The sequence below is a fragment of the Chelon labrosus genome, assembly GCF_963514085.1.
Source record: "Chelon labrosus genome assembly, chromosome: 20".
NCBI classification, from domain to species: Eukaryota; Metazoa; Chordata; class Actinopteri; order Mugiliformes; family Mugilidae; genus Chelon; species Chelon labrosus.
In genome coordinates, this window is record NC_140353.1 from 7278478 (window position 1) to 7300793 (window position 22316).

Below are 22316 nucleotides of genomic sequence, written 5' to 3' on the forward strand. Positions count from 1 at the left end.
CAATAAACACGTGTCAAGCGGAGATGAGGATGCGATTGCTCGAGGCCAGTGACATCCCAGAGGGCTTAGCAGAACTTCCCATCAAAGCCGCGGCGGTGCCAAACGAAACACAGCTACAAATGTCCAAGGTGGAGGAGCTGCGTGGGAGCGCAAGGGCATTTGCTAACTTGTGTGTGAGCGCCTTGTTTGCAGTTTGATTGGCAGTTTAATGTGTAACAGAGACAGGGGGCGGGGCTGGTGCGGAGGAATATTAGCATAATTCCCAGAGTGCCACAATCGGTATTGGGTGTCAGAGAGCTATTCCCAAACTCAGCTGTGACCCACAGTAGCACTGGGTCAATTTACCCACGGGCCAACAAACACACACACACACACACAAATGCATGCACGCCTGCTCAGATGCACATACATTCACCCGCTTGTACAAAGTCATCTGTGTGCATGCACACATACGGGGACACATATGCAAATGCACACGTAGATTCACATTTGGATATGTAAGACAGCCTGGATGCACATAAAACATGCACATCACAAACACGCAGGTCCATTTACACTGTGGCGACAGTGAGTCTGTTAGCGGGATGCCATAGTACCGATGGGTGGACAGATTTAGGCCTCCCTCACACCTCACACTGCCAGGGGTGGAGGAGGGGGGGTGTTGTAGGGTAACGATACCATTAACACTTGGTGTGCCAACAGCCCCCTACTAACCCCCACCCCCCCACTCCCCCTTTCCTGCTGTGCTCCAATCAGCACCTCTCACTGGGTTTCTCTGCCCTCCACACAGCAACGACTGTTATTCACCTCTCCCAAAATAACACGCCGACCAATCACGGAGCAGAGACACAAGTAGTGGTCAACACAGAAACTACTCCTTGACCGCCAGGTGAAAGAAGGACACAGAGGGTAAAAACAAAAGAGGGCCTAATAACAAGGGGAAACAAATTAGAGAGAAGAAGGATACAGAATGACAGGAGTTCACGAGACATGTGGGGGCAGAGGAGCAGAAGGGAGAAAAAAAACACAAAACTGAGAAGAGGAAAGCAGAATGAGTAGTCAGAGGATGGAGGAGGAATGAGATTGTGTAATGATGTGTTCGTTTGCTGGATGTTCTGTTCCGACTGTGGAAGCTACCATGGTAACCTCATAAATAGGTGCCCTACATATCGGCAGGGCATAAGGTTACAGAGCTCAGTAAATAAACACACACAAACAGCAGCGGGGGAGTGGTGAGTGGAGGGAGGGAGGAGGGAGGGAAAGCAGAAAAATAAGCAAATTAGCAAGAGAAAAAAAATCTAACGGAGGAAGGCAGGAAGAGGGGGGAAAACTGCCTAGATTTGAAACCCTGTGTCAGTGCGAATGTGGATTAATCTGTCTTGTATAACTACCAAAACCCACAGAGTGCTGTTGAACACCCACATCAGAGACAGGCTAAGGTAACCTTCCTTTCTGAGATTATTTACTGCAGTGTCAGTGCCTCATGTGCACTCGCACACGCTCGCACAAAAACACCCGTTCCAGTTCCCTCACTCCCTCTGCAGCTCAACCCTAAATTACTTTTAAATATTCCCCTGTGCAGAAAGCAAAGCCAACACACACACACACACACACGTGCAAACTCACGCACACACCTTCCCAGAACAAAACACAACTTTATGAAACCAGGAAAAGTCAACAGAAGCCACTCCTAGCACAATGACCGGTTCTGTACCACGATTCGGAGCTTCAGCTTTTTTTCTCCTCGCACAAGCCCAGATAGAGAAAAATATATCAGCTGTGTTGGTCACAAACAATTAATTAGCTAATTATCACAAACCTTCAGTTACAGTAGCATCGACCCCGTTGTGTCACACCAATAAAATCCTCGCCGGGGCATTTTACATAAGAAATGGAGGCTGACCTTCTAATAGTCTCTTTCAGTTTAACACTATAAATCAGCCTGTTTAGTCTCTACATGTCTGTTAGTCACCCTCAGACGGCTTCTTACATCATTAATGCATCTAATTGTGATATTGTTTGTGTTTTAGCAGAAATATTGTCACCTAACTCAACTTTTGACATGTATTTGTTATGTGCAAGAGCAGTGAACAAGAATTAAAGCTGCACAGTTTGCAAATATCATTCAATATCATAAACTGGGAGCTTAAAGGAAGACGAGTACCTCCACGGTGACACATTGATTTGTAATAGCTTTGCATGACACCATACTCCACATACCAGGGTGGTATGTGGAGTGAAGTTGTATGTAATTAAGTCGTCTTCTTCAAAGCAGTGAACTAGCTTTTCGGTGAGAGAAACGTGGACCCAGCAGTGTCCTTTTGTCAATCAATCACAAAGACTTAGATGTGTTTGAAATGCCTACAACTCAACTTCTGCAATAACGTGCAACTGCAATGTTCAGAAAATGTTTATATGTGTCTCTAGTTGTTCATTAGATTGTACATTTGCAACTGTGTCACTTACTCTGATCACCTCTGGAGTCTGCTGGATGAGGAGGGATGAACCAGCGTCTCTCAACGCAGTAGTTTCACCAGCTGCAGTGGAAACATCTCTCAGGCCTAATGTAGCTGGAGTGGCAACAGGTGGTGGAGCTTCTGGTACGACCACAGGTGTGGGTTCATCCAAATGTGTGGAGGAATGCAAGGTTGCCGGTGCAGATGTTACAGGGGCAGGGATGGATGCTCGATCTGCCTCATCCGTAGAGACTTCAATCATTTTATCTGAAGCATCAAGTGTGGGCCCCGGTGCAGGCAAAGGTTTGGGGGCAGCATCAGGTGCAGGTTTAGGTTTAAGTTTAGGCGCAGGTTTAGGTGCAGGTTCAGCTGTAGCATTGCACTCAGCTTGAGACACTGCAGGTATGGGGGTCGGTGCCGGCAAAACTGCAGGTGTATTCGCCAGGATTTGTTTTGTCTGTGTGGCTGGGATTGCATTTGTGTGCATGGATGGAACAGTGGGAGCAGCTGGTGGGTTTGAGGTCTCCACAGGGGTGTCAGCTCTACCAGTGGTGGCCAGTGTATCCTGCAGGAGCCTCATCACCTCCCGCTCCTTTCCACTGTTCCTCTCAGCACTCCCTGTGCTCCCTGCCCCAGAATCCACCAGCTCTTGGGCAAAACTCTCAATGCTCTCAAGGATTCTCAACAACAGAGCCCCATCCTCTTCCTCTGCTGGCACAGATTCGTTGCTCTCACCCTGGGAAGGAGTGAGACTCTGGGGAGTTCTAGAGTTAAGACCATTTAGAGTTTGTTGGCTGGTTGGCTTCTGGACTTGTAACTGGGACATTTTGGGCTGAACGAAGGACTCATTAGAGGTGACCCCCTTGCATATCTCTCTTTTCCTGGTCTTGACTGGAAGTGGAGGCTCTATGTTTCTGGGGTGGCTCATACTCTGCGATAGATTCTCCAAGTCCATCAGCAGTTTGTCAATGTCATCATTCCTGTGTCCGGCAGCTTTGGGCGCTGAGACTGTTAGTGATGCAGACGAGGGCCAAATGGGACTGTAGCCCGAGCTGGCTGGCAAATTGTTTGAAGAGTTATGGAGTGTGTGCGATTGTGATGGGTGCAGGTGTTGCCCCAACAAATTCCCATTTTTGTTCTGCGTTGTGTTCACCCCTCTAGCTGGACTGTGCGTCTGTTGTGAGATTTGTTCTGGTGCCTTTCCGACATCTGCCTCCTCCTCAATATAAAGCGCCTCCATGGGGGATGCCGGCGGAGTGTGTGTGTATGGTGGGGTCGGGGACATACGAAGAGGGGAGTGAGACGGCGAGGAGCCGGATGGAGAGCATGATATAGAGGGGGGAGAGAGTGTGTGTTGTGTGATAGAAGAAGTATGTGGATGCTGTAGTCCATTGGTAAGTGGAGTACCTCTCGGCTGGACTGAGCTCTGGACGGGTTTGGTATGGATGGAGACTGAATGTAAAGACGAAGAAGATGATGAAACAGAGGAGGGAGTAGAAGATGAAGAATGTTGAACAGTCTTTGGGATTGGTGGTGACTGCACCACATCCTCATAGCGGGGAGGTTGCTCATTGCCAAATATTGGAGAGTAAGGTCCCTGCTGGATGGAGTGAAGAGTGTTTACCAGCTCTGCCAGATCACTGTGTCCACTTCCAGGAGCACCCCCCTGCCCACTGCCTCCCAAACCTCCGATTCCTTCCAGCTCCAGAGGCAGTCTCTTCAGGTAAGAGCTAAGTCGTGTCATCACAGCCCGATACACACTGTCAGGACTTGCGCTTCCATCCTCTGGCCCTCCACCAGCTTTGCTTCTAATGCACTGCTTGATGATATCGGTGCATTTCTTTAGGTCTTCAGAACATTTAAGTAGAATGTCAAGGCAGGCACGGATGTCTTCCCCGCCTGCTCCACCAGAGGCAGCCTCAGCTCTTGTCTTCTCCAGCAGACGGGCGATTAGGTTCTCCTCTCCCAGGGTGTTGCGGTACAAGGAGGCCACTGTGTTTAGACTTTGGTCCAATGACCCAATACTTGACAGGCTGCTTGCTGAGCCACCACCTATTTTGGTGATGGCTGAGGAGGCTCCTGGGCTCCCCTTTAGTTTTGTCTCCTCCAGTCCTTTCCCCAGGACAAACGGTGGCAGGTTCTCATCATTAGAATTAGCCGTGCCATTTGTCATGCCGTTGGTTGTCGTGCTTGTGGAACTGAAGTGGCCATAGATGATCTCCAGGTCCGTGGAACGGCGGCTAAAAGAGTCAGGCCGGACCTTGCGACCTTTCCGGAAGGTGACGTGGCTGGAGGAGGAGAGGCGGAGCTTGTCAAAAGAAAACTCCTTGAGCTTACCGCTGGCCAGGTTGATGGCCTCCTCAGTAATGTCCTTCAGACTGCCAGATGAGGTCAAGTTTCCAGTTGATCCACCGCCACTGGGGGTCTTTTTACCACGCCATGTGGGGCTGTCCTCTCCTAGTGACAAATTGCCACTGCTGTCCACCCTCTCTAGACCACCATTAACAGTAGTATCCATGGTAACACCAAGTTTGCTATGGCCAGGAAGTTGCTGAGCGATCATGTTACGGGCATGTATGGGTGAGCTGTTGAGATCATTGTATGCTGAGTCAGGTGCGACAAGCAGCTCGGAGCAGGTGCCGTGGTGCGCGACAGTACAGTCCAAGCCCTGGGACAGCGCCCCACATGGCCCCGAGCAGTAGTGCACAGCATGTGAGTGAGTGCGCCGGTCCACTACCACACTGTTGTAGTAGCTCACACTGCTCACAACTACACGATAGGCTGCTGCCATGGTTACCAATTTTCCTCAGGGCATATGAAGGTCAAAACTATATCCAAGTGTCCAAAAATAACAAACAAAATATCCTACGGGATTAAAACTGAGCCTCCTTTAGCTGAGCGAGAAAAAGTTGCGTTCATTTTCTGAATTATATATATTGTTTAAGGATGTCTTTCACCTGCACGGTGACATGTTTCACAGATAAAGAATGTTATGACAAAATAAAAAAAAATTGGCAATCATCATCTGAAAATAAAAATACCTACAACAATGAATCCCAAAGTCGATATCCTTTCATGCTTTTGAAGCTTTAGAGCTCCCTTGCAGAGTTAAAGAATTCCTTGTCTGGGCCTCTTAATAACAGATGTACAGTTCCTCCTCTCTCCACAGGCGCCTTCTCCGTTTCCTCTCTAGCAACAGCTCATTAGCCACTAATGATAGCCATAGAGGATGATGACAGCGGAAGATCCAGCTGGGGTATCACCCATCCCTCCACAGACGCAGCCCCAGGGGCCAGATCCGAGGCCAGCGAGGCCTTAACATTGCCCTAGCCTGGGCTCATCAACTGGGCAATGAGACACAGGAAGAACCCTCTCTTCCTGACGAAGCTGCTGACCACTCGCTGACTCCAACACAGCTGCAGAACAGCAGGGGATGTACCACAGATGGCCGACTGCCTCCTTCTCTCCGCGAGTGTGTGTCTGGGTCCCTCTCACTCCCGTAGTCTCTCTCACCCTTTCCGTCTCCCGCTGTCAACCATGTGTCAGAGGGAGTGTGTCTTTCTGACAGGAGGACACCACCTGCGAGTGAGCAAGGGAGGGAGGAGGGAGAAGAGAGGGTGACAAAGTGGAAAAGGGAAAGCAGAGAAGAGAAAGTAAATCATTAAGACAGTCTGGATAATTGTGTATTTGGGTGAGTTTGTGTATGTGCAAGACACTACGACCTCCAGCTATCATCCATCTAATGCAAAACCGCACCTGAGTATGTGCAAAATCAAGCTCAAATCTAAATACACACACAGCATATACAGTATATACATACACACATCTACATCAAAAGTAGAAAAGGAAGGGAGATACAGTGTGCAGGTTTCAACCAGAGGATCACTAAAGAAAAAAAAAAAAGACATGACTCTGTGTTTCATCACTGCAGAGCTATAAAGAGTTTTCTTCAACCCTGCTGAGAAATCACGACTCGGTAAAAGAGAGGCAGGTGTGGAGGGGGGGGGAAACACCTGTCGCTTTCATGTTCCCGCTACTCTCGTTTTCGCCGGTTCTCGAGCACAAATTCCATATTAGGTTTGTCACAGCAATAGAGGCAAGCATGTCTGTTTTTTTTTTCAGTTTCACAAGCACTTCCATCAGGAAGGCGTCTAATCAGTCCCAAATCATTTGGCAGCCCATGACAACGACGCCAACATGCAGGCAGAGCACCGACTAACTATCTTAAATGGGGAGTCTTGCAACAGATGGAGTCCCGCGGAGTGTTGGTCTTAACATCATAAAGTCTGGGATTAAATGCAGACACGGAAAACACGGAGACAGCCAAAATCCACAGGAAAAACGGTGGCTATCCTGCAAGACCCTTTACAGTATCTTCAAAAACATTGTGCAAGAGTGCATAAGGGAATTAGTGCTGTTTTAAAGCAGCAAAATTTATTTGATTTGTATGAATACAAATGTCTTCAAGACTATTAATTTGAAAGCAATTCTACTGTCTAAAGACTTTGCACGCTATTGTACATACGGCGCATGCATTGCCAAGTACGACAGGCCTGCACAAGAGGAGCATTTGGCCGAATCTAGGCATTCCCAGGTAAAGTTTTTGATGATTTCTCCTCAGCTTACAGCTTGCAGAACGACTTTCACTGCTTAAGGGGGTCATACATTGCTCTGCATGGTAAAAGAAGTCAAGCAATATGTAAATACCCACATCAAGCAACATACCGAGAACTAACAGAGCCTGACAAGAAGGTAAACACACCGTGCTGTAAACCCGCAACCAAGACTGATTGTTAAAAAGATTGAAATGCATTACAAGGACCAGTCCTTTCAATCTATCTCTCTCTAACACTTTTTCATGTTCTTTCTCCACATCGCTCCCCCATCTATCGATTAGTTTTTGATTTCTTGATGTTGAGTTTCTGCCTTCAACTTTCTATCTCTTTTTCTTGCTTTTTTTTTTTCTTCAGTCCTCAAAGCACCTCCCACCCATGTTTACCCATACAGACTGTTTATACACGCATATTCTTTATCTGTAAAGGTCCGCTCAGGTAGAACTACTGCACGCAAGCATTAACTGCATGCAAAGCGTTAATGAAATCCCTTCGCGAACCTGAAAAACCCAGACACACAGATCACGGTTTATATAACAGGACTGCATACTTGTGGGGATGCAGAACGTTTAGAGTGACCACAGGAAGAAAGAACAGCCCGCAAAAGTTATTACAACTTTGACTGGGAGCGCTGACATATGAGCTGCAGCGGCTTCTCGAGAAATTACGGAGACCAACGTGCGAAAAGGAGCAACCGGGAAAAAGTGGAAGGGATGACTGGTGGGCTCGTGGGTGGGAGAAGGGTGACTGGCAAGGTGGGGACGGGGGAATTTACGACACCTGGAAAAACAACAATTAAAAAGCAGTATGGAAAAAACAGACGGTCACCTCTCTCCATCTCCGTTTCGCTTTCTCTCTCTCTCTCTCTCTCTTCCTTTCTACACAAGCAGACGCAGCAGCTGGACGCCGCTGAATCAGTCTCTCGAGCAGGAAATTACACTTCCTGGCAAGCTGCATTTGCAATGTGGGCAGACAGTTGGAAATGTATACCATTATGGAACGGTAATCACACACGTTCAAAAGGAGCCCGCTCCTTTCTCCTCACAGCGCACACGCTCAATATCTGTGTGTATATCCCGGTAAACGATGACTTCCCAAACTGATACTGAGCATGTAAACAAACTCCACTTCTGTTTATAACGCTGAAACACACACACACACACACACACACACGTATGCGCACACACTCGCCCGTGAAGGGTCACACATGCGACGCTGACACATCGCAGAAAAAGATGATTCACTGGTGATCACACACACACACTGAATGACGTGTTTTCAAGCCCTGCCCTGATTTAGTGGTAGGTGAGAGTGTTTTTCTTTTTTTCCTCTCTCTGGGAGTATTTAATGGATGACTTAGCCCAGACTGCGTTGGAGGTATCAGCTTTCGGTTTAACGTCAACAAGACGGAGCTTAAAGCCAAAATCTGAGCTGGAAAAAATGCGGGTTTATTTTTAAGTTGTCAAGGACTTTTTGAGGAAAAAAAAAAACGGTGAATGCTTATTTTTAGCACTTAAGCCACTAAAAAAGACACATTTTTGAACATTTGGGAATGACTGCACAAAGATGGAAGATCACCTCTGAGCTTTTCTGTGTGTTTTCAGCAACAGCACCTTGATGCCATTTGCACTGGACTTCTATTCCAAGCCTTTTATTCTTTACTTCCTCCATTTCCTCTTTGTTTTCAGAGGTTTTGTGTCTCTGTCTCTCTCTCTCTCTGTGAATGCCTTTACAAGCAGAATAAGTTGCCAGCCCTGGACTGGGCTCTCCTTGTGTTTCTTTGTGAGAGGTTATTTGTGACAACCTGACTTCTTTTTTCACCTCTCTCTTTCCCATTCTTACTGTCTTTCCTTTTCAAGTTTCTTCAACTTGACCCTCACCAGGAAGCAATAAATCCCAGGAAACCACTTTTGTCACACCCTCCAATCCAGGCCACCAGAATTATGCCGGTTCACATGTGTGTGTGTTCACAGAAAGAGGCGACGGACTGCTGCTACTAATGCAATGTATGCATGCTGTCGGATGTGCACGTGTGCGTGTCGGTCAGGGAGTGCACGACAAGGGCCCCCAAAGGGGGACTCCCGGGGGGAAGTGGGTCTTTGTGAACATGAAGGCTCAAATAGGAACCCCAAACATACCCCCAGGGAGAGAGGACAGGCCCGTACTGGCCCACTCATTACACACACACACACATACTGTAGCCTGCTTCGTGCACAACTTCAGTGTTGTTACTGTGATCGCACAAAGAGAACAGAGCTCTGCTAAGCCATACACATACTAAACAGACCAGAGAGAGAGGAAGGCTCAGTGGGTGCTGACTTCTGCCCAACGACGGGGGGACAGCAGCAGATACAAAAAAAGGAATTGCTACCTTTTTTACAATACAACTACTACATGTAAATGCATCCAAACGCAAATATCACCAACTAATGCATGAGTATATTTAATTACTTGTCACTTTCTTTCCTCTCTTCCTCTTTTCTCTTCATCTCTTTCTCTCGCGCTCTGATTTTCGCAAATGTCCAACAAACGAACTGCAGTTCTGACCCACTTCTCTGCTCCTTTTTTTTTTTGTAATCCTCACATGAATTATTTACTCTGACTTCCAAGTGTCTGTTTGAATGCACGCACGCACGCACGCACGCACGCACACACACACCCCAAAAAAAACAAACAGTTCTCTTGGAAACAGTCAGAAACTTACTCCGCAGCCACGTTTGCTCATCGGCTCTGCATCAGTCAGCTGTCTACTAGCTGTCATTTTCAGGCAGAAGAGACAAAGGAGCAGACAGATAGACAGATAATCTGGCAGACAGCCTTGTCAGGTCCGGGCCACATTTCAGTTATCATTACGTTCAGCTCTAAAGAGAGACGGGCCGAGAGTAAAGACAGAAAGACACGGGCCTGGCCGGCAATCTATGACAAAGAGAAACACTCATTTGTCACATAATGACGTTTAAAAAGTGATATATATGTATAAAGCACAGCAGGAGGCTTCTTTTGGTTGTGCCAGATGCATAAGGCCATTAGAGAGCTGGAGTTTTGAGGGTCTGGATGTAAAAGAAGAAAAAATAAATGCTACTATGATAAGCTACTCTGCAAACCAGATGTTTGTACAAAAGCCAAGACACAGGCAAGGGAATAATCAGAGGGAATATCTGACACAGTAAAGGATTACACAGCGTTAAGGTGTCCGTTTCCTTTGCCCTCAAGTAAGAAGTTTTTAAAAACAGTAGAAAGCAGAAATTAAGTGTTTTGTTTCTTCGCTGAAGGACCGAGAATAGTCCCAGAAGGAGCAAAGACGAGTATTGGGTTGCGTTTTGTAGAGAGCTTTACTCTAATATCTTACATTTGGTTTCATTTCATAGCGCATAAAAACAGGCGAGGCCAAAAGAAAAAGTGGAAAAAAAAGGGTGACGTTAATTACAAATCATCCCTAAAAATGACCAGCAAACCAGCTGTGACTATAGCTTTCAGGCCAACACATTATTGTTCCTCTCTCTCTCTCTCTCTCTCTCTCTCTCTCTCTCTCTCTCTCTCTCTCTCTCTCTCTCTCTCTCTCTCTCTCTCTCTCTCTCTCTCTCTCTCTCTCTCTCTCTCTCTCTCTCTCTCTCTCTCTCACATACACACATATTTGCCGTAATATAATTACAGGAGAAAACAGAGACGAGTTTGTTACGTGCAGGAGTCAGGTCGTGTGTGTGTGTCTGTATATCTGGCCGAGTCTTGGGGGTTCTCTTGTTGTGTCTGCCAAAATTATTGTCTGGATGAGACCCAGACTGACAGAACAAATCACTGCACTCTGGAGACGCACACACACACACACACACAAACAGCTGCTGAGATAAAACGGTGTCTGCAGGCTTGATAGAGCACGTCGCAGAATAAAAACGCTCCCTTTTTAAAGGTCGGAATAACAGTCAAGGCTGAACAGGACAAAGCTACGCGTAGGTACATCCTGTGCAGGTTCAGGTAGGGACTGTGAAGGCGTTTTCACCGTCAACGGGGAGCGGAAATAATTGATTTATATTTGTATGGTTGGTATTCATCTCTAAGGTATGGCAGAGTTGATTAATCTGTTCTGTTACTTTGCTCTACAGAGCTTTTGTGGACCTGGACTTTACGGCTTTTCTTTTTCTTTCCTTTGTCGACACAAGTACCGGTTTAAAATAAAATCTGTCTCCACATGAAAACCCCCAAAAAACACAAGCGAAGCATGGCAAGAAGTCCATGCCAAACCAGCAGGCAGCTACGCTGGCCAACCCGACAATGGCGAGAGTGTTGGATTACGCAGCAGCGACCTCCACAGCACATTCTTAAGCTCTTGTTCATCAATAGTAGAAGAGTGACTCCACGTTTATGTGCGAACATGTAAAAAGTCACACAATAACGGTGCAGGCATGTTTTTTGACAGTTTCCCCTGTCAACATGACAACACTGCAAAGAATGTCTTCACCTTGGAAAGAGTTCTCCACAAGGTCTGTTTTCTGTGACCCAAGTGACAAAAAAGTGAGTAATCTACATTTAAAAAGATTTAGGCAACACACGCAGACATGGTATTTTGCTGTATAATTCCAGCCTCCTTTCAGGGTAACACAAACCCCAACTAAAAATCGTGCATAATAAATAATTTAAGCAACCCTGGCTGCTAGTAGAGAATGCAGAGGAGACTTTATGTCTGACAGGCACAACTCGGTGCAGAAAAAGTCTAGCTGAGGTCATAACCAAAAGCCACTCAGATGAGTACAACAACATTTTTATCACCTCATCTCATCTCCAGTGGCGGGACAGCGAGAGAAAAACATTCGGGTCACGATAACTTTGCTCGATTTTTTTGTGCAACGAATTCTGCGGGAAAAAAATAAACGAAATTCGAGCAGACATCTGTTAAAGGAGCACGGTGTGGGCTCGGGAACGACACTGTGACCACGTTTACAGATCATTCATCAGCTTGTTTGACGAGCAGCTGACTATTAGCTGTCCAGTTTGTAGACTTCACACTAAAGCTGCTACACAAAATTATACGTCGCACCAATTACCTCCTTATGTGCGACACGTTTGGTGTTGATTAGGATTTAATGTGCATGTGAGGAGAGATTAGTTCGGTCCATCAAAAAGCAGATTCTAGTCAGTGTCAATATTTAAAATACTTGACTGTACGTCAAATTACCTCAAACTAAACAGTATGTCCAATAGGTAGAATTAAGGAGGTGAATTCTCTCGCGGGCACCTTCAAATCTAACACGTCTCTATCACTCTGCGTCTCCCTATCGCACCTTTTCACAGGCCGAGATGCCTCGAGCGCTCCTCCACGCTTCTAAAAACCTCCACGCTGCACCAGCTGTTCCCCCGGCTTTTCGCATCTCCAGGGAAAGCGGGCTATGCGAATAGCTCAGCACCTCATTAGTTACAACGCGGCAACCCCTGCAGGACCGCAGGACACATGGACACACACGAGCACACGTAAACACAATAAAGCCCCTCAGGGAAGGTGCTGAGGGCAGAGAGGAGGATGTTTTTGTGCTTCTGAGCAGATGAGGGAAAACGGTGACTCACGTCTTTTCTTATCCTTAGATGTTTCCTGCTTAAAACAACTTGACCTTATAAGGACAACACGCAAACACACGGAGACTCGCGCTGATCCTGCCGTTCCACTGCAGAGGGCAGGAAAAAAAATGTGCAAGACTGTAGGCAACATGAGATGAGTATGATGAAAGCTGGCATAAGCTTGAAAACCTCGGTATGCACGCGCAACGTCTGCATGCATACACGCTGCAGACGCTGTCATAAACAGTCAGATGTGCCTCCGTGCTGCAACCACATACAGATGCAAACACACAAATGCAAGGATGCACAACCACACACACACACACATCTGTCCACCCTGGCCTGCCTGCAGCTCGTTACGACCCAGCGTCTGCATTACCACTATTTTCAAAACACACATTTTGGGTGATGTCATGCTTTTGGCTACAGTCTGCTAATGCATGCGCAAATCAAGACATTAGCCACACACACACACACAGGCCCACAGAAACACACACGCTGGCAGAGCAGACAAAGGAGACACAAATAAATCGAATGTAATGTGCAAAGACAGCTGACCTGAATTCAGCCAGTCAGTTTATTCCCGCTACCAACTACAACGCAGGCCCGAAGGCAACCGGCGCACAAAGAGCCACCTCCAAAAAGGAAACCAGACAGCCGAGCACAACCACAGACACACAAGTCATACGCTAACCTGGGGATATAAAGTGGAAAGGAAAAAGTTTTGTGTTTGGAGAAGCAAACTGAATTACACTTGACTGACTCATGCAGGACACATCACTGGCTATAATGCATTTCTTTAACAAGACTCACTCAGTAAAAACTGTATTTCTGTGAATATCACGTAAGATTATCCCTAACCAAAAGGCTAGAAGATTAACAAAGCAGATGTTTAACACTCAAATTTGTTACGCTTGCCTATATTATATGTTTTTCTGGTACAGGGTTTAGTGTAATATATATATGTGGAAAGACCGTGTGGAACAACTGAGCAAGAAAAAACACTTTTAAAAAAAGTAGTTTTCAGCCAACAACAACACTACACTGCACAAGTGGGCATTTCTATGGCAGAAATAACCTGAATTTAAAGGATTACGATGGATTACCGACATAAAAAAATAACATAATTATGAAGAATTTCCTTCATCGGCTGCAATTTTAAAGCTTTCTGTGGCAGCGATGCCTTGATTTATCAGGATAAATGATTTTTATCTGCTCAAAGTGACTTCGCTTGACCCTTGGCGGAGGTCTGATTACTAAAATAGCTAACCAATACAAAGGGTTGAACACAATTCATTAATAGGTGTCAAGTACGCAAACATAGTTGGATCCCAAAAAGGAAAGAAGTCGAACGAAACTAGACGACACGGAGCCAGAACCCGGACCAGTTCCCAGACCCCTCCGCTGGTCAGAGCTGAATCACACAAAACATTCCCCAGACACCAGAGTAGACCAACAGGTATCATTCAAGAGTAAAACAACAACCTACTGTATTTAGAATACAAAATATGAGGAACTATAGTTAGTTGTAGTTAGTGGCTGTGCACACATTGTCGCTGACATGACGTGACATGAGAGGATGGAGTAGCCAGGAGAGGAATGCATTTTGGACCAGGTAGGTCGAATTCAATTCAAGTTCACAGAGGGCAAAGGACCTCACTGTACAAACACACAAAAAATGATTTTGTGTACACGATCTGATTATGATGGAGAATGTTGAATCAGACACAAGAGAGGAGAAAGAGAGGCAAAAGCAAGACTGCTAATTCTCTCCCCTTTTGTTTCAAGGCTGTCCTGCTTTTGAACAAAAGCTTTCAGTCTTACTTTCTTAGAGAAGTAGTCTAGACATCCAAGAGTAGCATCATAAAGAAACTCCATCAGTGATCTACAGTATATACAAACCCAAGGAAGACATATGAAAAATGTCCATTCTCACTCCCCTAAAGACATCTTCTTAATGTCCAAACACAACGTCGTGCAGACATAGTTTGCGCTCACTGTTCAGTCACATGTAGGCGGCAGTGTTTATAATAAAAGAAAGCGTAGAGATGTCCAGATTTGAACAGAAATCCATATAAGTGCATGTTTAGACTGGAGAGCCGAAGCTAGACTAACTAGTCTGAGAGCTGTGTATGTGTGTAGGTATGTGCGTGTATGTGTGTTGACTGCTGTCCCTGTCCATCAGAGGGTCACATGAGGAGCAGATTAGGGTTTCTAACCGCAAACCCCCGTCGCCGCGGCCCTTCGTCACACGGGCCGTTGAGGAGAGTCATCGTGTTCCTGACTGACTCACCCTTCCTTATCTCGCCACACGCACACCAACACGCACACACAAAACCACATCTAAATCAGGACTTTGTGGCGCGGCCAACCTTCGTCATCCCTCCAGCCGACCCAGCATCTCGACCAATCGGTGAGCGGGGCCTGATGACTGCCATTACCTAAATTATTAACTATTTTCTGCAATTATTTTCATTACAGACGCATTACAGATTTTTCTCTTGATTGAGTAATTTATTGCGACACAGCAATTAGATTTCGTCAAAGTGTATCTAATGATGTGTTATTTTTCTACAACCAGCCAATGAAAATGCTAAGATAATCTACTTCCACTTAAATAAAACACAAATGCCACAGCTGTCACATCTAAAATGACTAATAAAACTTATTCAAAATAGCTGATTAACCCGAATAATACACTTTTATTGTTACCCTTGAGTTTTATTTACAGTATTTTTACTTTTTAAAGCATCATTTTACCCCAAATAATGCAGATTTCTTCTGGAAAGAAGAATATGTTTTTATCCTATACAGACAACAGCACTGTTCGCACATAAAAAGCCACGTTGGCTTGGTGTGTCGGGGCCCTAACACTCGTGCTACGCACTATTTTCTGACATCTGGAATATTACCTCAGCGTCATGCCCAGATCTGGCAACACGCGGTGGAGTTAAGCAGGACGGATAAGATTTTGCATGTTAAACACACCTCACACGACCACTTCACCAACCCTCTCATCAAGATTTCCACGATGCACGCAGAGACGGAAGATTCGGGTTGAATTATCGAAGCGGGCCTCTAAATGTTCCGTACTATTAGCGGGATATGCGAACCTCCAGGATGCCGACTCACAGCCGCGCTATATTATGTTCCTTCTTGTATTTTTTTCTTACAAGAGAACCGTTAAGAAACTGACCGATGAGCGCTAGTGATCATTTGGATCCTTCTGTAGATCTACATTCTATATAAAAACATCTTTAGAGACGAAAATACAGTTGCAGGAGAGCCAGCCGAGGCCCTCTGTGGTACAAGCTGTCACTTTAAGCCTGTTAGGGGCTGGGGTGTGTGTGTGTGTGTGTGTGGGGAAGGGGGGTATTTACAACCTGACATACAAACAAGACCATAAAACTGGACTCCCCTCACCTCGCCTTCAACTCCTTTTCTATTAAACCTGCGGTTGTGCAAAACCTCAGCAGACAGAAAGCAGAAATTAGTGAATGTAGTGGGAACAGTAAAAGCATTACAGGAAGATTTACCAGATATCAAACAGCTTCTGAGACTCGTTACAGCTGAGGATGAAAGCAATTGGATTGCTCATTTATAAGCAGTTAACCCTAAAAATAAATGTATTAGCGCAAACACACATCTAAAACACTCTAAATATGCCTCTCTCTCTTACACTCACTCATGCACGCTTGTCACATCCTCTGTTACTGGGTTATTTTCTTCCCTAGTGTTTAGAGTCTATTCTCGGCGTTGTGTTTGTGCATGTGGCCCCGGTCGCTGCTCATGGTCAAATGTCCGGCTGCCTTTTCATCTCAAGCGTTCACGTGTCCGTGAGCCTCGGCGTCGCTCAGAGACACCTTCAGGTCCATTTACTTTAGGTCATCACTCACTTCTCCTGCCTGCAGTGCCTCCCCCGCGTCCTTTACCTTCACCTCCCAGCACCTGCCCACTATCTCCACTCAATATCTCCCCTCTTGTCTTCTTCTTCGAGTACCCTCCCTCTCCTATCTTTTTATCTGTCATCTCTTAATCAACACCTATTTAGTTTTATCCACGCTGTGGCTCACATCCCCTTCAGGATTCTCTACAGTAGCTTTCCTCTTTCCCTTTCTTTGTGTACTCTTGATATGCCGGAGCCTTGCTTGACATGTTATTTCATTTGTTTGAGCCATCAACACACACACACACACACACCCACACACACACACACCAGCAGGGTTTTTCATTCACTTACCCCTAAATGCTCGGTGTATGCCAATTGCATGAAGGCTCCGACTGGGTTGTGGCTTTATCTGAGCATGTGGCTCAGCCGCGGCAGCTAAGCCCAGGGTTTAGGTCTAGACTTTCCTAATGAGAAGCAGTGCTCCTCTATTTCCCACTGCAGGAATACCACTTAGTTTGAAACTCATTTATGTCCATGTACTGTACATGCAGGCGTACGTAAAATACAATATTAAAAAATTATTTAGACAACTATACCATGACAAATAAAGTGACTTGCAGCATTGGCTGTTTATAAAGATGGATAAACCCTTCGTGGCTTGATCCATAGCTTTCATAAACAGTGGTTTTGAAGCTCAACGTGGTGGCACCAGTGGTCACCATCTGGGCAGCGCCCGACTCCGCCCACTTCCGAAGCTAATCGGCGGAGCATAAGTGGAGATGAGACAGCCTCGAGTGGTCACTTGAGGAACTGCAGTTTTTGGCACGTCCGCGCTAGCTTCATTTCTTAGCGCCTTGGTTCAGGCCTGTTAATTTTTTAAATGATTGGATTAAATAAATGTTTCTTCACAATTAGGTCTGAAAAAGTGACTCAAAATGTTCACTCTCAGCTCGCTTTTGAGTAAACTAATAGATAAAGAGTAGTGAATGGGTGAACGAGGAGGTGATTTCAGACAAAGTCGGAGTCACGGTGGGAACAAAACTGCCCTTTTAAGCAAGAAGCAACAGGTAAACGGAAGAAGAGAGTGGGGCGCCATTAAAGACTAGGAACAAAAGAAATACACACAAAAAAAAGGAAAGGAAAAGACTTTGTTTGTTCAACCAGGTTAGAAAACTGGGTTTGGTCGCACCAAAGATTCAAAGTAAACAGAGAAGGAGCGAGTGTTTTTTCTCCCCCCCGCCTTCTAAATATAGCTGCAGGCTGCGTTTACGTGTATCTACAGTGCACACATCTGCTTGTAATAGGGCAGCACAATGCCACAAGATTTACTACATGGGCTGACTTGGCTTATTAGACTCCAATAATGTCAAACCAGAACTTAACAGAGAGCTGCGGAGGCGAGGGAAGGGGTGGGCTACCTGCCTCCGCTGTCATCGTGCACACAGACAGAGAGAGAATGTCTTGACAGGCTGCCGAGTCTTGCGGGCCAAGAGTTACAAAGTCGAGGTGATCTCATGTGAGACAGCCCTGTTTCTGTGGAAAGGATCTCATCAGGAACAACAACACACACCCACACACACACACACACACACGCCCACACACAGTTACCTGGGGGCTGAAGAAAACAACAAGACCTCTGGTTATGGGCCGGTATGTATAAAGACAATGGCTACAGCCTGTATGACTCACCATCACTCACACACACACACAACCTCCCTTGGGTTAGGCCTAGAAAAGAACATTCCCTCATTATAGCTGCAGTTCAAAGGCGGACTGGGAAAGCTGTGCAGTTACTATGGCTCGAACTGGCTGCAAGCCTGGATCATCGCACTGACTACTGTCACAATTTATCATACAGACACACTGACCAATAGCCCGGCAGCAAAGCCACACACACACACACAGTCACACCGCCTGCCAACAGCGATGTCAGTGACAGACTAGCGTCAGTTGATCATGGGGAAGTGACCGTGCAAAGTCATGAACTCAAAGGCCAGCTCACTGACATAGCGTCTTTGAGGAGAAGTCATTGAAAAGTGGTTTGGAGTTGAAAATAGGGAAATCAAAAAATGTACACACTACAAAGGCAGGTTTGTGGATATTCATTGATAAATCTGCTCTTCTCGTGTTTCCTCTCATCTCACCATTCATATACAATACAATACAACTATTTTCTCAATGGCATGATCATCTAGAAAGAATAAACTGTAGACGAGATGATCGGTACGATTCAGGAGGTCAGCTCTGTACAACGTAGCCTCTAGGCCCTAGCTCTTCCGTTTTCCCCTTTTGAATGACAAATACAGACTACTGCCACCTGCTGGTACGGAGAGTTTGTGCGTTCAAGCAGAAGGTATGCGCCAGTTGGCCCTTGGCTTGGCTGTAGTCTTTGGGTTGTGTTCAAGTCCAACTTTTTGGTTCAGGCATGGAAGTTGCCTCCGTTGCCAGTAGTTCTTTGTGTCGTACTTATATGATATGCCTCTCAAATATAAGAGGTTCAAAGAGTAACGGTGAACTGTTTCCATCGGCTAGGCTCATGGCCATGAAGTATCATCAGAACGTGATTGAGTAGGTTATAAACGGTTGCGATAAGCCCTACTCCCAGGGCAGCGACCTGGACCACTAGGAAAAAAGGCTCTGGGATCCTTTTCAATTGGGCAAGTTGCAATTACTCTCTCACGTCAGCTAGTACTGGCCATGTTTCCAGCTGTCTGGAAACCCAAGATAAATAATTATTCTAATGCACGCAGCAAGGACAACAAAGACGGATTCAGTACACACAGGCGAGACTACTTCTTCTTCTCTAAAAGCTGAAATAGTCACGTGAGTTAAAAGTTCAGTGTGTCAGAACTTTTCTGAAAAGGCATTTGCATCTTCCATTAAGTGCCTTAACTCTTAACATAAACTGAAAACATTTAACGCACAACAAAGTGAGTTCTTTGATGACTGTTAGGTCTGCAGTTTCTCTCCCTACTGTGTCACTTACACATAAATCTACTCAACGAGCTATAGAACTTCAAGGTAAACCTGAACTGGATTTTTTCATCACAGCTAAGAGTCAGCATGAAAAATTACATACTTTGCAGTACGTAGCTGCTGCATATGGCGGGTCGGAGAAAGGCCAGCAGCACTGAAGCCTTGTTAGCCTTATCTGGAGAGGAGCAACACACACAAGTAGCACATGAGTCTCCAACAACACCCAAGTCAAGTCTCCGTCTGTCTCAGATCGCTCGTGCATTCGGCATGACAGCACGCCGTATACTGCTGGGATGTGTCACTGGCTCGTATCTCATGGTTTCAGTGTACGCATGTGTGCGAGTGTATGTGCATGTTCCCATAAAAGTTGAGAAGGCAGTAAATGCTGTATGTCAAGCAGGCGTGCGGGCGTCTCTCTTCTAACCATCAGCCGCCAGTAAATACTATAAATGCAAATGTGTGTGTGTGCGTCCACGTTTCCAGGCAGCGTTCCTGAGCTCCAGGCAGACACACAGTCATCCTGTCGATACGCTGCCAAGTTTTCCACATCGGTTACGCACACGTATGCCAACACACCCAGATACAATATGGATCGTATGATGCATTCGGGCCATGGATACAGATACACGTCGACACTTGCACTGTCTGGTGCAAAAAAAAAAAGGTCTGTGGATCCTGCATAAATCAATGCACAAAACAAACTGCAAGTACTGAATGAAGACAGGGTGAATATTTTTAAATAAATTAAGAAAACTAAAAATGAAATAACATTTAGATGCTTGCAATCCAGAAGAGGCAACACATCAAGGATGAACATGTGGCATCTGTCTCCTCTTCTATATCTTAAAGTTCTTTTACAAGCGTATACATTTTTACTTTAGCCGCCCTATGACATGGACAGCTTCAGAGCCACTGCTGGAAATGCACGCACACAAACTCGCTCTTCTGATCCCTCTGGATTTGGCTCCTGCAGCAGCAGCAGTTACAGTGTGACTGTCTCGGCCTTTGAAGTCAGGAGTCAGTAAACCTCTGGGAAACCAGCTTCGATCCTCAACCCCGTCTCCACCCCTCCGACTGCAACTAAAGAGCAGCTTCCCGAAATGCCTCATTATAAAGTCAAGAGGAGCGCTTCTAGTTATAATGATCTACTCGAAAGAAGCCTCGGGCCTTTGTGTCAAGTTAAGTCCAGAGATTTCGTCTTCTTTTGGGAAACACTTGCTAATTTCAAAAGCATCAGTCATTTGTCCGAGTCTTTAAAAGCTTCCTCAGCTCTCATTTTCTCTGTGACACGCTGTACTGTTTGGGATTAAGACTCAGGGTTTTAGTAGAGGAGATATTCTGACTTAAAAGAGTGGAGCTGGGGAAGTCCATCATGCTTAGAGAGGAAGAGAGAGAGAAAGGAACAGAGAAGGACTTTGACATTTCAAGAGGGAGGAGAAAAAAACTCCACCTTCCTTTACAGCTAGTCTCTTCCCTGCATGTTCACATGCCTCCGAAACAGCCAGCAACACATCCACGTGGACAAGAGACTACACCAGAGACAGACAGAAAGAAAGAAAAAAAAAAAAGGTGGAGTTTGTCATGTCTTCACCTCAAAAGACTGCCTCTGTTTAGAGAATGGCTTCTCCTTTCACCCTTCTAGTCTACAATCCGTCTTCATTTTTCATCAAGTCAAGAAACAGGCGGGCTTTGGAAGACTTTGAACACCGCGACTTATGAGAAAGCAGTCTGACAGCGTTTACCGTGTGATTAATATGCTGTAAGTGTATGTTGCATCCATATGGGAGAGAAGGGCAACCAGAGGGCAACGCCTGAGTCCTGAGGTGCATGGCCTACATGTATATATATATAAGTCCTGACGCCCGCGGGGTAGAGTAGCCTGCATTCCCCTGATTCAGCCTAAATGATGGATACCTTAGATACCTTCCCTCGCTGTCACGGCCTCTCTCTTTTCAACAGCCTGCCTCGCCAGAGGGTGAATCTAAACTCTCGACTCCTATTCTCACCTCCTATGCTGCTTTCTACCTGCAGTATACACGACAGAAAATGTGCAATTGGACGGATTTCAGAAACACATGCGTTTAAATTTGACCATTCATTCATACAGATGACCAGTCATTGATTATATAGTGCAGTACAGTCATTTCAGCTACCGATCCGTCTTATTATAGACCCATCTGTCAATTGTCGGACCACATACTGAAAGTTTCTGGCTGTTCTGTATCCTCACCACTCCACATCCACAAACTGATTGCTCACAGGTATACTAGACAAGTAAAATACACCCTGTCGAATTCACAGCACCAAAGATACACTCGCAGAATATAAACCAGTCCGCTGCTGCAGTTGTTGTTCACTCGTCTCTTGAAAATCAAGTCTGGAAACGGTGCGTCAGGCGACGACACGGCCAAATTTCACACTGACCATTTGTTCCAGGTTTTCACGTACCCACTAAAGGCACTCACCTCCCTACCCAATGTTTGCACTTGTTCGCACAGGAACAACACACTGGCTGCGTGACAAATCCAAGAGGTCACTGGGATATTAATAGATTTAATTTGAGCCTCCACATTTATGTTGATTTTGGGAAACCCTAGTGTTTGTAATCGGTTCCTTTTCCTGTTTCAGAGAGCTGACTGTAAAAGAAAGCGAAAGAAGGAGGAGTCAAGAAGGAAACAAAGAAGCGACAAATTAAAGAGCCGATATATTCCATGTGCAGCTGAAATGATAAGATAAAAAAAGATGATGGAGAAGAGGAGAAGGAGGAAGTGGAAAAGTCTCTTTCTTGGGAGCTTCTTGCCTCCCACCTCCGAACTTTTGCGTCCATGCGTTTGG

At 45.7% G+C, this 22316-nt stretch overlaps 1 protein-coding gene across 2 annotated transcripts in view; it reads right to left on the bottom strand.

Moving 5' to 3' along the window:
* The window catches only part of ppp2r3a (protein phosphatase 2, regulatory subunit B'', alpha), a 57769-nt gene that overhangs the window by 18872 nt on the left and 16581 nt on the right, over window positions 1-22316 (bottom strand). For both annotated transcript variants that reach the window (XM_084569631.1, XM_084569632.1), the window contains exon 2: window positions 2467-6035. In XM_084569631.1, coding sequence (XP_084425757.1) covers window positions 2467-5247 — 2781 coding nt within the window. In that variant the 5' untranslated portion in view covers window positions 5248-6035. The remainder of the gene's footprint in view (window positions 1-2466; window positions 6036-22316) is intronic.